Source organism: Athene noctua, chromosome 2, assembly GCF_965140245.1.
Source record: "Athene noctua chromosome 2, bAthNoc1.hap1.1, whole genome shotgun sequence".
NCBI classification, from domain to species: Eukaryota; Metazoa; Chordata; class Aves; order Strigiformes; family Strigidae; genus Athene; species Athene noctua.
In genome coordinates, this window is record NC_134038.1 from 114,325,390 (window position 1) to 114,342,232 (window position 16,843).

Sequence of the window (16,843 nt, forward strand, 5' to 3'; positions counted from 1 at the left end):
TTTTTCTTTAAGCTGAAAAAGATCTGTCAAAACTTGACTCTTCTGATTTCAGCACAATAATATTTTCTGGTGAAAAAAGACAGCCACTAATTAATTAGAAATTTTAACCAAAATTGAATTGTAAAGCATTTAATGCACATATGCATTTATGTAGCTATATCCACGGCACAGTGATTTCCCAGTTCTGACTCAAATGGCTAGGAACTATTGCCATGAACCATTGCCATCACCAATACCTTTCAGATATGTATCTCTGTCTAATGTTGAGATGGTGCCAGGCTAAGACTGATGGTGGGAAAGGGTTGATGCAGCCTGTTTTGGTTTTCTATATTAAGAGGAAAAATGGGCACTGTAGGTAACAGTGGGAACCTGGACTGGGGATCTTTGACACTCACGACTTCCAGTGCATCTTCTCTCTACTCAAATAGTAAAATATTTCTATATAAACTATTCCAGAATTTACAAGTCAGTGAGCTCATTCTACCAAAAATGGAAATACGGATCAAAGATCATAAGCTCTGCCTTCCAAAATCACGTACCTGATTCAAATAGCCAGATCAGAAAAGTAGGAAAATGGCATAGCTGAACACTTAAGATGAAGGGAAGCTCTAGATAATGAAGAAGAGTTTCTCTGTGTCATCCTGGTTTCCTCAGAGCATTTTTCTCCCATCACATCCCAAATTCAGATAATGTTTAAATACAACTGAGACTGAAAAAGGGATTTTGGATTGAGGAAAATTTTAGCCAACAAAATGAGCAGCCATTAAATCTTCTATATGTCTAGGACATATTTGAATCCTGTTAATTCAATATTTTAATCCTGTTAATTTGATAATCAACAAGTTCATTCAAAGCATTTAGCATTAAGTCACTTCCTTTAATGTAAAGACTTTTCTTCACTATAAACCTAAATTACATTTCATGTCCCAAATTCCCTGAGGTTAAAGCAAACAGCTTCCAACCCTACAGATGGCAAAACAAAGAAGCAGAAAAAGCTACACAAGGATTTAAGACAGTTCAGAAAGTTGCAAATGGATCGAAATGAGGCAGAAACTCTGATTCAGGAAGGGAATATTCAAAGCTTCAGAGATTAAAAAAGCAATAGTTTTAGCATATAAACCTATGGGAATATGTAAAAAACTAAGCCATGTTTATGTCTGTTTTCAACCTTTGGGTACTTTAGAATGTTCAGCTTTCATTATACATGAACTACATTAAATTTGTTTAAATTAACTTTGCACATTGTGTAAAGCACAATGCACAACTATTTCAAGTGAATGCAGTGGACTGGGACTCTGGAGAATTTGGTCTCGCTCCTGGCCTTACCTCACACCTACTGTGCTCCATCAGGCACAGCATCACCTTTCTTTGTACTTCAGGCTCACGCTGGCAAAAACAGGTATAACGCTGCTCTTAGCTGTTATCTTTTTATTCAGATTACAAACCTCCCAGGACACAGTGTTTATCATTAATTGCTTTTACAGCACTTTTCATAATCACAATTGTATTCTGATGATTCTGTTTAATGCAATACGCCTTTTCTACTTCATAACCCTTTATCTTCCCAGTTATAACCGAGAAAAAGAGACTTCACACATAGGGAAAACTTTTATTATAACAAACCTGGGATCTGAAAACATCCTTATCTAATTGAATGAGCTTATTTGTTGTTAACAAATGATGGAAATTTTAGCTTCCCTCATGTAATATTCTTATTCTACATTCACACAAGGTAATCAAAAGTGGAATTTCTGAAATCAAGTAATTCTTTTTCACCTGCCCCCTCATCTTGCTATAACCCTCAAAAGTTACACCACCAGCTGACTCACCCTGAATTTTTGGGGAAGAATTTGCAGCAAGTTCCCTCTCCTTAACAACCACCAGGGACATTTCCTGTGCATGGAAAACTTCAACACATGGAGCTATTTCTTCAACTGAATTAAAACTGCAGGTTACCACTCTGAAGAAAAGGTCAGTGATGCCACGAGCAGCAGTGCCTTGTACACCTGAAGGCACTGAAAAGGGACTGTCCTTTTCACAGGAGACTGATTGGGAATCCTGGCTGAGCTTCTCAAGACTCTTCACATAAGTAAGCTCATATTCTGCAGACACTTCTAGTATATGCAAAATTAAGAAGGATACGTGAGCCCTGAAGCAACGTATTAAGGGCCATTGAAGAGAGCCATTTAAGAGGATATCACATCTCTAACCAAGTTAGTGACAGATCCTTATATAAATATAGGATGCTTTTACTGTTTTTCAGAGATCTTCTTCCCAACCCTAACCATTCAGTATTCCTGCAGTCAGAGAATCCTGAGGACAGGAACCAAATGAGTGCCTGAGGCTAGCAAAGCTGGAATGAGTCCCAAAGGTGACAGAGCCCATTTCCCAGAGGTAATTGCCAGCACAGCACACTGCTGAATTATGTCACAAAAAAATGTCAGCATGTGGAACAGCAAAGTCCCTGTCCTCCCACAAAGGCTGGCAAGAGAAGAGGGGAAAAGAAAGAGGTATGGGAAGCACTTAGGAAGCTCCATCTCCTATAGCACACCACAGTCTGTGGCCAGGTCTGCAGAAGCTACACAGGCTTGCTCCAAATTTTACATGTATTCATTAAGTATTTTTCCTTTCAAAGCAGATGTCTCTATTGTGAAATGCACTCTAAGGTAGCAGTATGGGAAAGCAGCACTTTTTCCTTCACTACTGAAACAGTAAATGTTGATCACTCTTGGCATTTTTAAAGAATCACTGTTAAATGGTCCATTAGTATATACCAAAAAGAGGGAAACAAAGCAACTTAGGCTTCAGAACACACTCTGTAAAAAACAAATACATAATACATAATACATTTTATCTGAAGAAAAAGGAACAATGAAAAATCCATTTTTTTAAGACATTCCTGTAACCAGTATGGTTAGACTCATGGCAAACTCTGGGAGTGAGAAAGAAAGAAGTATGGCTTGTAGGGAAAAAAAGGGAAGAATTTTGAATAAATCTTCCTCAGAACTGTGAGTGACTAGATTGCTTTATCAATTCCCAGATTCTGTAAGAAGCATGACTGAAAGAGGACCTGTATCACCAAAGAAGCTCACTACACTGTGAAATGGGAAATCCCTTTTTTTTTTTTCTAACAGCGTCATCACATTCTTCAGGAACAAAAATGTTGGTGTATTTTAATAAGCTGGAATATTACTGGGAAGTTCAAAACTGGTTTGTGAAAACAAACGAAAATGGAACCATTTTCCATCTAGTTCTTTTTACTCATGTTTGAAGAATCACATGCAAATGGCACTTACAAACAATTACACGAATGTACAACTGCAATACACCTACTTTCCTGGAAAGCTACAGCTTTTTCAGTTTTCCCTTTGTCTTTGTACTTGGTACACATGACAGTATTCTCTTTCTCCTAAGCCCTCCAGGGAAATATAACTGGAATTTTTTGATCTGTAGTTAAAGTATGCTAAGCCACATTCCTCTTTGAAAAACCACATTTAGAGCCAACTCTTACTGTCCTGTTCCACTAAACCCATAATATTCTGATCCCTTGAATATGACTTTATCAAGGGAGAAACAGACCTTTTCAAGGGAGGTAAATACTTCAAGAGCTAGTGATCTTGCCTTAGAAAGCAGAGAAATTGCTTTGTAGGGCTCCCATCCCCTAGTTTAGTTTCACAGCTCAGACTGATTGGGACAAGATGTGGTGACTTCCTATCTGAAAGTTATTGGATGTTTGTCCCTTTCTCCTGACTTGCAACAGAAGTTGCTGTATGCCTGGAACCATGAAGCATCTTTCAAAGCTCCTAAAATAAGAACATTTACAAATTTTGTCATAACTCTGGATCCTCATATGTAAACAGTGCAATCCCTTAGACAATACTGCTCCTCTTCAGTTTCCCAGGTCATCAGCTTTATTCCTAATCACTGACTATCCAGTGCACAGAGGTTGAACAAGTCTCTTGGTTTGTCCCCTAATGCAGGCAGAAACATCAAGAGAGCACCCTTCCTCCACTCCAGACAGACTGGTACTTCTTCTCCAAGTTAGAACTGAAAGTGTTGATATGATGTTTATCAGCCTGAATTAACTTTTCTTTCTGGGACATTTGTTTCCCATAGATCAGAAACAGTGACAAGGGGATTTTTGAGACAGCAGGGTTTGCATGCCAGAAACAAAACACAATGCTGCTAAAAGGCCAAGGCTGTATCTTCTCCTGAGCAAAACCATGAAGAACGAGGAGAGTTTTGCCAGTACCATGACAGCTTAAACTCTCTAATGAGATTCTGGAAATTAATGGGCAAAATGCCTAAAAGCCAGACGTTTCTACAGACTCCTCAAAATCAAACTGCATTGCTACTTGTTTAGAAGGGAGAGCTACTCTGCAGGATGACCTGGATAGGCTGGAAGGGTGGGCTAACAAGAACCTTATGAAGTGGCTGCAAAGAAGACTGAGACTCCCTTTTTCCAAGGAGTCACACAGAAAAGACAAGGGGTGATGGGTACAAGTTACTCCTGGGGAGATTCTGATTGAGTATAAAGCACTGGTGGCTTTCTGAGGCCAATGACTTGTTAGGTCTATGTTCTGAACAGTTCACTGGGTATATAGCACTTCAAACCTCAAAATACACACTTTACCTACTGAATCTCACCGCAAGGAAAAAGGTGGCTGGGTGTCAAAGCGGGCAATAATAGATTTTAACTAGCCCTTTGGACCACCCACAGGGTGAATAATTGAGGACTGGGATTTTCTGTAACCTGCAACAGAGCTCTATATGCTGTAACCCATTACAAGAGCTGGAAAAAGCACTGCTCCGCAGCGCATCAGGGAGCACTCTTCAAAGTTTCTCTTTTGCTACCATTGGCAAATGGCTTTCAAGTATGATTAATCAGCTAAAGTTTCACAAAAGGTAACTATTTTACCGTCATTTGCCATTAGCATGTCTTCTTCTGACATACCTCCCCCCCCCTCTCTTTTCCCTACTACATGAATATAAAATGTTTATCCTCCATGCTGTGACTGTACTACAGAGCACTGCTGCAGCTATAGCTTAGATAATAATTTAGCTAAGTAGTTCTTTTGTCTGGTAACCAAAATAAGAGTATTTTTCAAGGTAGATGGACTAGAAGTGTTCGAGAATTATCAGAAAAGCTCCTATGGCTTTGTTGCTTGGTATTACCCAAAACAATGTATACACAACATGAAAGTTTCAGTAAAATATGGAGGAGAAGGATAAACAACTGACAGCCAGAATAAAAGGCTATTTTTCTCTTCCTGCATGAAGTCTGAAATGCTGGAATTTATTAAAATGAAGCCAAAGCCTTCACTGATTACTTTTGACAGAGCCTGCATTTGAAACTGGGCTCAGCATATAAGCAATCTATAAAAATAAATCCTAAGTAACTGTTTTCACACATCTTTGAAATGCTACAGGTGTTCCCTTCTTTTCTGAAGGAATGAGATTCAGAATTTCCATCCTCTGGAATCACCTTTGTCAAGGAGATAATGTCTAAGCAAGTCTGATTGAAGTTCTGGGATGTCTGAATACCCCTGAAGTCCAAAATGAAAAATAAGATTTAACATGACATACAAAAGACTTCATAAGAAATCAAGTCTGCTAAATGACGTAAGTATATACAAGGGTCACCTCTTTTTAAGAGATACACTAATTTGCATCACTCCAAGAAGATCTCATTGACCACATAAGGGAAGACAACTATTGGTACAGCTCCATAAACTGCTTGTTTAATAAATACAGAAGGTAATCAGATTAAAATAATTATTTTAATGATGGAGTGGGAGCATTTCAATGAGAGACTATGAATACCACAAACCATACACTGATTGATAGCCAGACCAAAAAATTCTTAACTTGAACTCAAATACATCTTGGTGCTTCTAGTCTATTTGGCAATATCCTACATCTGGATTTGGCTCCCTCTTTGATGTCAGCTGCCTCACCATGCCTGTGATCAAGAAATTATACAAGCAGCTCACCATTACATGTAGCTCAAAAGGCAATCTAATAAACCACAAAAGGGTTAAAAAAATTAAATTCTACATTTTTCTAACCTTACTGAATACAGACTTAACTAGATGAAATTGAATAATTTAAACGATCATTTAATGCACCTATTATTTTACCAAAGGGAATTTAAAGACAGGATCAGAAGAGTATGGGGGTAAGGTTGCCTGCATATATGAAATTAGAGATGTTATCAAATAAAATTGAGAACAGTGTTTACTAACATTGGTTGAAAGTCTTCATTCCTGCCCTGTTTGGCACAAAATGTGGATGTAATTCAATAATCAGCTTAAAAAGAATTTGTAGTAAAAATAAGGGGAAACTGTCTATTACAAATGCATGCAAAATAATATCAAAATCATTATCAATATATATGTGACTTGATTAGTAGCTCTCTCCCCCTAGAATTCTAAGATTCCACTCTGCCAGAGCTTGTAAGTTGTCACTACCTGCTACTGAACGACTGATGACATTTTACTTGCTTTTGGGGGTAGACATTGATTGCAATGAATTTGTATCCTTTTATGTTTTTGTCAGTTTAAAATAAACTCCAATATCAAGTAGATCTTTCCTTGCCCCACTAGGGACAGTGATGTTCATAATCTTTGTTGCTTTATGGAGAAGGTTTTGCTACAGCATAGAATATTAGAACGCAAGGGTATATTTATCTTCACAGGATTTGTATGAATTTTCAACTTTAAGAGATCAATGATCTCCCTCAGCCATCACCAGATGGATCCTTCAGCTCACTAATTAAAGATTCTGCAGAAATCCTCTATACAACATTTTAAATATGGAAGATACAGAAAAGCAGAAGAAAAATTCCTATGTTAAAAATTTGATCAATAATTCAAAGGAGTAAAAATATTTCAACATTTTAAATTATATTTTCTTTCTCAATCATACCAGCTTAGTTTCAAATTTAAGGTAATACCAAAATTTAAACTAGCAGGCTAAAACAGTAACATTCTGAAAAGTTTTGAACAATTCTAAAAAAAAAATGTTTTCAAATATTTGCAAATATATTGAAACATTTAAAAACATTTGAAAACCCAGCCTGACCTCCTGAAGAACACCAAAATTTTTTTTTGCCCTGTCTATTCGAAAGGAAGATTTATTTCGGAATACAAATAAGGTCTATTGTCAGTTTGATGAAGTGACTTGTTTTGCCAATAAATAATTTTTCTACCAAGAACTAACCTGCTGTTAAGGATGACGAAGCTGTGAAATTTTTATGCTAATATCAGAGATGTATTTTTTGTTGGACATTTTTAATTTTCTAAACGCATGTACATGTTGGTTTAGAACATCCTGGATAAAAGGGATGCTTGGTCTTTAAATTTATATCTTTACTGCTACAAAAGCATGTAAATGTTTTAAAAGCCAATGTTTTTCAATTATATGATCTTTTGCTATGATGAAAAAAGGGTCTCTCTCTCTCTCCTTTCTGTCTTCCAAGCACTTCTCTGCTTTTAGCATATTTAGGTATCTTGCGCTTAACTACCTGAAAAACTTTGAGGAGAATGTGACTGGTCTAAAATGATGATGGAATGATCTGAAAACCAGCAGTTTAGACAGCGGGACAAGAATAGGAATATTTTCTTTTTTGGGGGCAGGTGGATAAGGTTTTCCCAGAGGCAGCGACAGAGAAATGCAGTCAGCAACCTGACAGGGTACTCACACTTGGAGTTCTATTGCATCTGCTCTCCATGCAGATGCATGTGGGCACCTTTATGTGGCCTGAGCTGCACAGTGAGTCAGCAACTGAGACCAGCCGTGCCATGCCAGTGCAGCCTGCCATGAGGCCAGCTCATGAGCGGTGAAGCATTAATCCACCCATTTGGTCTTTTGGATCCAAGTTAACCTCTCTAAACTGCATTGCACTGCAGTGCAGGGGCATATCAGCCACTTGGTGCTAGCTCAGTCATCTTCTGTTTTTTTATAAAGCAGTGCTGGTGGGACTTGCCTGTCTTTGCTCACTCTTTCTTGAGTGAGCAGAGTGTCCTGAGGACACTCTGATTTTTAGAAGATCAGTGAGATGCTGAGTACAACAATATTGACGTATTGTCACCAGAAGCAAGCCAGAGCTGTATACTCTTGCTATAGGACATTACTCAGTTTCCAAAAAGAGGCGCCTAATGCCATTTGAGACAGCACAGGGTGGCTGGGACATCTCAACAGTGCTAGCAAATACAACACAAGCTCTATGGAAGACCGTATTAGAGTAGCTGTAGCATCTAAAACTGCACTCGACACTCACAGCTGGGCAATCAAGCCTTCTTTCACTATCACAACTGATGCCGGCCACTGACTGACCAGTTGCACTCCTTGGCACAAGTTTCCTGAACCTCTGGGTGAGCCCAGTCCCAGTTATTTCCCTCACCTGGCAATTACGGCCAGAGTTGCAGAGTCCCAGCAACTAAACCAGTGGGCTGGTGGCTGAAAACCACACAGAGGCACACACAAGAAGGTGCTTGAGAACCTCCAATCTGACCTAAGAAGCAAACCATCCACATCCAGTGAGAGCTGGGAGGAAATGTCTAGTTTGATTGACCACCCCTAGACCTCTACCCAAATTTTGATCTAAACTCCTATCAAACAATGACATTTTCTAAGCTGTGAAGTGTACAAACACATAATTACTGGATGAGCTTGAAATAGTTGTATTCAAACTAATTATTAATTTTTACAGATGTGAATAGGACTTGAATAATTTCAAAGATACGAACTACAGCTGCTTTTTGTAGCAACTAGAAAGTGTTATCATGCCAAGAAAAAAAAAAAACAAAAGAATAATAATGTTCTGTCTTTTTCAAATTCTGGAAAATATCTTCTAAATACAAAATGTGAAAAAATTCTCATGTTAAGTGTACAGTGTACATTTTTCATATTGTTGGGGGGCTGTTGACCTGCAAAAACTTGGTGGGTTTTTACTATACAGTCTCACAGCTAGTACAGCAATCTTTCAGTTATTGTTAAGCAACAGTGACATTCAGTTTCACTAAAATGGTTAGGAACAGCAAGTGTGAAGAGACTATGTCAAATAAAGTTGTTTTCTCCCCTAATTTATGACCCATGAATCTAATTCTAAATTCCACAGGACTGAGTAAATGAGGCACAGCTTTAATCCATCAAATTAAAAACTACTTTACCACAATCTGAGAAGCAACTCTAAAGATCATCTTTCATATTCTGTAGAACTAGTCACTAAATATAAATTAATACCCTGCAAAGTCTGATCTTGATAATGATGTCTACTTCTCAATGACATGCTAAGGCAGGGTAATAGTATACTCATGGTTTATGCAGCTTTTATGAACAGTAGATCTTATTTCCTCATGTAAATATGTACAAATTTTTTTAATTGTTTATAAATTTAATTAACTGTGAATGTTGCATTCTCTTTCTATACATTTGTTTCTATATACTTCCCTTCCAACAACTATTCTATAAATTTCTTTCTCCTCTCTGAAAAAATAATTCTAAATAAGGAATTAATCTACATTTGCTTTTCTCTTTCCTCTCTAAAGCCACAACTTTATTTTTAATTATTCATTCGCTTTTCCTACTGCACTTGAATGATGCTTACACATATCTGTCTACATTGTGTTCAACTTAATCTCAACCATTTCAGAGCTCTGAGATTAGAGCAAACACTATGGGTAAGTCTCAGTTTAACGGTGTCTATTAAAAAATAAACATTTGCTTTCCAAACAGTCATATAAGCTTCCTTCCTCATCAATACAGAAAGAAAGGTACCTTAAAGGTGAGGTCATCAATGCTGGTGCATGTCTGAGATGATAGCTGCCATGCACTGGTGGTGTGTGTGCCTTTCCAGTGACCGTAGAAGGAGCCTAGGACACCACTTTAGGCTGGATGAGATCTGTCCTGGTCACAGTGTTTGCCCTGCTCTTATGTAAAGAAATGCTCCCCTTCTCATTTCTTTTTTACAACAGAAATCATTCAGCTTCTCAGGTAAATGTCTTTTCAAAAGTGCAATGCAGAGATGGTAGGCTCACATAACAATAACACCTGTTTACAAAAAAGGACTTTTTTTTCCGCTGCGTTGAGTATAAGCACAGACTGTGTCTAGGCAGTACCACAGTTGCTGGGCCAGAAAGATCAAGTTTTCTATGACTGGGTTATGCAGATATTAGTATCCCAAAGGATGGATCAAAGATAAGCATCACTGTTGGTAATATTGTGTGCAAAAGGGATAAAGAAATGGTGAGAGTCAAGTATCTTGCAGTTCCTTTCTTCCACCTGCCAAACTCCACGTACTACAAGAAAATATCTATGTGTGTATCTGACTTAACTATCCAGAGGATAATTTTGGCCTGCAGCGCCCCGAGGTCTGCACCCTGCAAGCTCAGCACTTTGATATAGCCAAAATTGGTATTCACCTAAGGAGAACAAATTCTCTGTTAAGCTTTTAAGAAGGATAAAAGAAAACAAACGAAAAAAAGGAAAAAAAGAGACCAATTTGGATAATGATTTTTTAAAGGAACCAGGACCAGTGATCACTATCAATTAATGTTTACGTTTTCCAGAGTTAATAGAAAACTTTTTGTTTTGTTAAAATTTTGTAAACAGACTACCTGCTAGCCATTTGACCAGATTACTGGAAAACTCAAGTATATGTGCACTGGTATTTTATAAAATCACACCTAAAATCACAAGTTTCCCTTCTACCATAACATTTTGGCCTTCTTAATACTGCAAGTGGTAAATTTTAGTTCTCGTTTCTTGTATATGTGTCTAACATTAAAGACGGAACTGGAAAATATCCACAGTTACAGAATGTAACAACGGCTGAAGCCAATAATCCATTCCCTCATAGTCTTGCAGCATTAAGAATTGCAGCAAAATCCACCCCCCCTGGTCTCCCCACTGGCTAACAGCTGCCAACCCTGGAGAACCCTCTGTGAAGCTAAAAGGCCCAGTGGGACTCCATTTCTTCGGGACCAGCTAGGCTGCACCACCTGAATACAAGTGTCATGAAATCCTGAAGGCAATAAAGCAGGGAATCTTGTTAGTCATTGCAGTGGTGATGTCAGATGCTTCAGTTTTATCAATGGTAGAATTAGCTAAACAACTAATAAAAATGTCTGTGCTCACGGGTAAGAGTTAGCAGAAACTATGAGGATTACAAAGGTTTTCAGCAACCGTGAGGTAAGCTGAAGTAGCTTTCTTGCTGGAAACTCTGTTCATTGTGTGTATTAGAGAAAAAGAAAAAGGTGATTCCAACCTGTCATGCCTCAGTGCCCTCATATCAACATACACTGTGGTGGGATCTGGTCCAGAAGTTCCCTGTAAACAACAACATCAGTTAATCAGAACCTGAAGTCTGGGAGGAAAAAAGAGTTTTACCCCCTAAATAATCAAACATTCATTTCACTGCTAATTATGCTAATCAAATGACAAGTTATATTTAAGCTATTCATCAAACAAAGCTCAGCTTTACAGAATCAGAAAGACTGGAAAACATACCTACCATCGGGTACTTGTTACCTTGTGGTTCAGAAAAACATCAAGTGACCAAAATACTTAACCAAACATATGTCAACATAGGTTTTATTTGCTACAAAAGGCCAAGTAATCAGCACGTGGGTACATACAAAAAATGTTAAACATGTTTTGCCATATAAAGGAACGCGAAATTGCTGAGGACACACAGTTTAATGGCAGAAGCACATGGTCAGGAACGTGAAGCATGGTTTACTTAGAGTCTTCCATACATGCAACAGAGAATATACTTGAAGCTAAAGATAGTAAAGGTAGCACGCATGACATGAACCAATGTGGACTGAAGGTCTGTAAGCAATTATTCTGTTCCTTTTCAGTCTTCCACTGCATAATTTACAACCTTGCTTTATGTCACAATATTTAGTTACTTGACAAGCAGTAGACTAATTTTAGTTTCCTTTCATGCAGAGATGATAGTCTTTTAGGCCTTTCCACCCACAGCTTTGCTGCAGTTTTGTAACCTGCTATGATCTTTCCTTATATGAAGTTTCAAACTCATCACCACTGAACATCATGTGAATTCTCAATGCTCTAGTCTAGGGCTCTTTTCTCTGATGCATACCTCATGTCACTGCTAAGCAGGAAGCTAGAAGAAAAGCACAACTTCATTTTGGAACACTGGAGCTTTGAAAATGTTCTTTTCAGCAGATAAATTCACCTAACCCTGGTAATCTACAGGCACCAGAACTCCTTTGTCAGTAATTTAGATGTTTACTACTTAAAACAGCAGGCAACATCAACTCCCAATGATTTCTGTACTGTTTGGGATATATCATAGAGTACAATTCTTTACATTAGGAATGTCTAGGGCTAAATTTTGCATTTCTGCAGTGCTGGCTGGTAGTTCCACAATTTGTTGAGCACTAAAAATTGCCATGGAGTTCCACAAATAGATCATTTTTGTATCTAAAGGGAAAAAGAGTTACCACTACCAATTGATACTTACTATACAGATACTGACAGTGACCCACCACCAGAGGAGAATAATAGAGCTGCACATGCATGTTAGCCTCTTTAGCTTGTTATACACAATACAAGATACAAAATCCTCTCTAGCTATCAACGACACGATTTTCAGTCTACTAGTAAACTCAGCAGTGTAACAGACTAGTGCTGAGTGGAGAACTTATTTGAAATATATGCAATGTTTAAAAAAAACAAACAAAAAAACAACCAAGGAAAAATTGGTTATCTTTAAAAATAAAACTAAACCTGAATTGATTTATAAAATAATGGAAACAGTCAAGTTTGAAAATTAAAGACAATCACTATATTTGTTATTTTTAGTGTGAATGAAATAGTTACAACAGACAGCTAATATTTGATGAAACCTGCATCCAGATAAATCTATACTGGACTTGTTTATAATTTCATAGAAGGATCTGAAATCCCCAAATCTCCAGACTCAATTTCTAGTCTGTCCCACTGTTGGAAGCTGATAGGTGGGTATTGAGGGAACATGAAAATCCCCTACCTGCTCGGCCAGCTTCCCCAGCCTGTGAGGCTATAGCAGCAGGAATAGCAGGGAGGAGGGAGAGAAGAAAAGAAGGTAACACAAGACAAAAATAATAATAAAAAAATGGGAATGAAGGGTGGGAGAAAAAAAAGAGGAGAATGCAAAAAGCAGGGAGTAAAATAAAAAGAAAAACAATGTCAAATACAGGAATCTTACAAATTAACCATTATACCATTAAAGGTTAAAAAAAGTAAAAAATGAGGTGTCAACATTTTAGTAGAGCAACAGAAGAGACAGCTGTAGACTGCTAACCTTGGACAAACAGACTTAAATGGTTTTAGGACACTACAGACAATGTTGTTAGTGGAAAACAAGTGTCTAGCATAGTGATTTGGTTTTGTTTGCTTTTGGTGGAGAAGTCAGTAAACATTATGGCCTGCTATTTTAATGTACATCCATTGAGACAGGGGTTCCAGGTCTGCCATTTCCCTAAAAGAAGTTTGTAAGCGATGTCATCTGGAAATCAAAAGTAAGCTCTTTTTTTTGAAAAAAAAGAAATTAGTATAGAACAGAGAAAGATACTTATACCTTGTTTCATACAGATTAACCTGCTCCTACAGTGAAATAAAATCAAGACTTCATGCACAACTTAATAGAAGACCATAAATAAGGGACCAACTTCATAGTTCAATAATTCTTCATTCTTAGTCTATTTGCTATGATAAACAGTGTAATATGCATAAGGAACAATAAAATTAAAAGCCAATAAAAACTCATCAGTTCTCCAACATGACTGATAATGCAACGAAGAGACAAAACACAGTGGCGACTAGGCCTAAGCTGCTACTGTCACGTGGAGCATCTAACATAAGATGGCTGCAGTGGGACTTGCCTGACAACTTGTGAAAACAAACAGGTCTGAGAGCACTGGCATCCCACAACCTTTTCATCAATCTTCTGAATTCCAGCAAAGTTAAAGATGACAGGAAGCTCCCACAGCAGCACCTGAAACCAGGTTTATTTTGGATGTGGGGGAAGATGACGCATTTAAAAAAATAGGATGGATCTGCTTATTACCTTGGGGCCCAAAATAGAGACATTACTAATAATTCGGGTTGCATCTGTGTAACTGCAAGAAAGCAGGATAATTGCTGAAATCCATCAGTTATATAATTCATTGCCTGTGACTATACTGCAGTTCCAGAGAGGATTTTGAGAGTATCAGAGCCTCATATGGCTTTTAACTAAGGAAGGGCTTGAGAAACAGCAGTTAATGTCTCAGCGTTGTCCTTCTGTGGCCAGCTCAGCCGAGATACTGTGAAAGTGTTTCAAAAGAAGCAGTCTTAGCCAAGACCAGAGTGACTGACTCAATTTGTCTGTGCACATTTATTTTGCAAGACAGAGATAGAGAGCATCTGTAACACTGGTAATAGGAAAAAAATTACGTGACTTCTGTTGTATCTGATACTTACTAAGGACATGCTAGGTAGTGTTCAAGGAAATAAAATGCGCCAAACATTTTCTGTCTGAAAACAGGTGCATCACAGATAGCTAAGTCACGTCACTTGAACTGAATAAATCTCCTGCTCATGCATAGGCTGCCACCAGTGAAACATCCCTGGTCTGTACAAACCTCTGCAACATGCCAGGCTTCTATCCTCTGGAAAAACACTGCAGGTCAAAACTGCACAGAGGACTACCCCATCAAATCAGCAGTAGGGATAACCATGTGCCAGCACTCAGCCTGTACCTAATTTCCACTGAGTCAAAGGCCAAGCTGAATGCTTTCTCCCGCTTCCCTCCCCAGAGTTAAAAACCAGGAAAACTAGGCAATCAGAAGTCCTAATAATTTAAAAATACCTGTTGTTTTGGGTCCTGTTTGGCTATCTAAGGATGTGGTCTCAATGTTTATTCTGAGTCTACTTCTGCTCCAGTGAGGCTCAGAAATGGAATTTTTGACGTACACTTAATGATCTCATGTATGCAAGCACAGCAGCTGAAGTTGTGAAAAGAACTTCATGGCATGATTCATAGTAAAGGTGGGAAAACACAGAATCTGAGGGAACTCACCTGGAGCTGTACTACATTGCTAAATGTGAATCATACCTCTGATAAAGTGCATGGTCTCCTGTTGCACTCTTCACAGAGTTATCTCTTATTACTTTTAATTTGGAAGATCCTCAAAAAGTGTGATCTATCACTAAATAAAAAGAAACATTAACTTTAAGCCCTAAATTTACTAAGTTCCCTTTGCTAGACAGTGAGGGAAGGATTAGTTTCACATGACTTCAGCCATCAAAGAAGAAAGTGTGCAGTATAAGGTAGGAAGTTATCTCCTGATAGTGATGAATCTCATCCCAAAATGGACACCTGAGATATGCTGAATGATGCTTGCTCTTGAAGTATTTTTTTGATTCTACTGACTATAGCTGGATATTGCATAACTTAACCTTTCCATCTCACTTAGAGGTGAACAAAAGAAGCAAGATGAATCTTGCTCTCCTGTTCTAGCTTGGGCAGATTTGTTAGTACATTGTCACGTAAAACTTAGAAAAATTAACAACTTCTAGAAGTTTTTCCTCAACTGGAGTAGCAGGTTGAGTAAAATGAAAATATTTATTTCAAGTGTTTAAATGGAAATTAGCTGAAATTCTAGATTACCATCTGTGCTGTTGTAAGAATCAGGATGCTTTTCATATCTATTTTTTTCTCTCTCTTGAGAATGCTAAGATGCTAGTTAATGAGAATTAGAACATGCTGGATGCAATCTTTTCATCTCAGAAATCCCTGGACCATTATCTGTGACTATACAGCCATAAAAGGTCAGATATTAATGGTATTTAAGTGCCTAAAGATGGAGGGAATTATTTATTTTCAAAAGCACTCTTCTAAAAATCTAGCAAAATGACTACATCAAAAAACCCACAGTAAATCTGTTCTAAATTTGAGAGGAAATGAATACAAATGACAATACATTAGTCTGTCAGTGAATTTAATTCTGAAATCAAGATTATTTGGTAGACTAAGGCTCTTTTGTACCAAAGGGACTATGACAATGATTTCCTGTTTAAAGTAATCTTTAATAAAAGGTTAAATTCTGCTATGAAGTTTTTACACACACACACACACATACACCCCCCTCTCTTCTTTTTGGAGGTGGGGAACAACAGTAAAAGCTTTTTGGAAAAATCAGGATACCTTCTCCTTGAAAGATCTAAACCTTACATTTGTCCAAAAAATTGATTGCATTCAAGCTGTGACAGAGGCAGCCCATAGAGAAGAAAGTCTGGATAGGCTTTTTGCCGGTAAAGATCAATAACTCAATACTGAGATATGTTTAGAAAGGTGATTAGTAGATACATATTTTAGAAAGACCATAGAATAGGCTGGATCAGTTACCCCTGTGGAAGATGGTGTCCCAGGAACCACATGCTGATCTCACAGATGACACAACTTGGAAGAAAAAAAAGCAAAGGCGGATGCTATTGCTTCAAACATCTTTAGAAGTATTTTTATGCAGTGTGAAGAATCCAGAATCATGATACATTTCTGGAACATATTGGAGACAATGCTAATTTGAGGAACATTGTTGATCAAGGATTAAAATTCATTCTGTTCCTCAGCCCAGAAAACAGAATAACCCACAAGCTATTCTGGAATATCACTCGCCATAAACTTCCAGACGGTTTGGGAAGAGCATTCAATTAGTCTAATTCAGTATCCAGTCTTTGGCAGTGTCTACTACCAGATGCTTCAAAGGACGCAATCCTGTATCTTTATATTTTCTACCAAAATGACATGTTTTGCAGTGACGCTTGTAAGTAACATCTCTAGTAATTT

The 16,843-nt window shown here is 37.8% G+C and overlaps 1 protein-coding gene across 4 annotated transcripts in view; it reads right to left on the reverse strand.

Moving 5' to 3' along the window:
• DIP2C (disco interacting protein 2 homolog C) overlaps nt 1-16,843 on the reverse strand; it is a 327,899-nt gene that overhangs the window by 18,534 nt on the left and 292,522 nt on the right. For 2 of the 4 annotated variants that reach the window (XM_074899947.1, XM_074899945.1), the window contains 2 exons: nt 13,022-13,051; nt 11,270-11,331 (listed from right to left, as the gene is read on the reverse strand). In XM_074899947.1, coding sequence (XP_074756048.1) covers nt 11,270-11,331; nt 13,022-13,051 — 92 coding nt within the window. The remainder of the gene's footprint in view (nt 1-11,269; nt 11,332-13,021; nt 13,052-16,843) is intronic. The other 2 variants (XM_074899949.1, XM_074899946.1) reach the window with 1 other exon arrangement.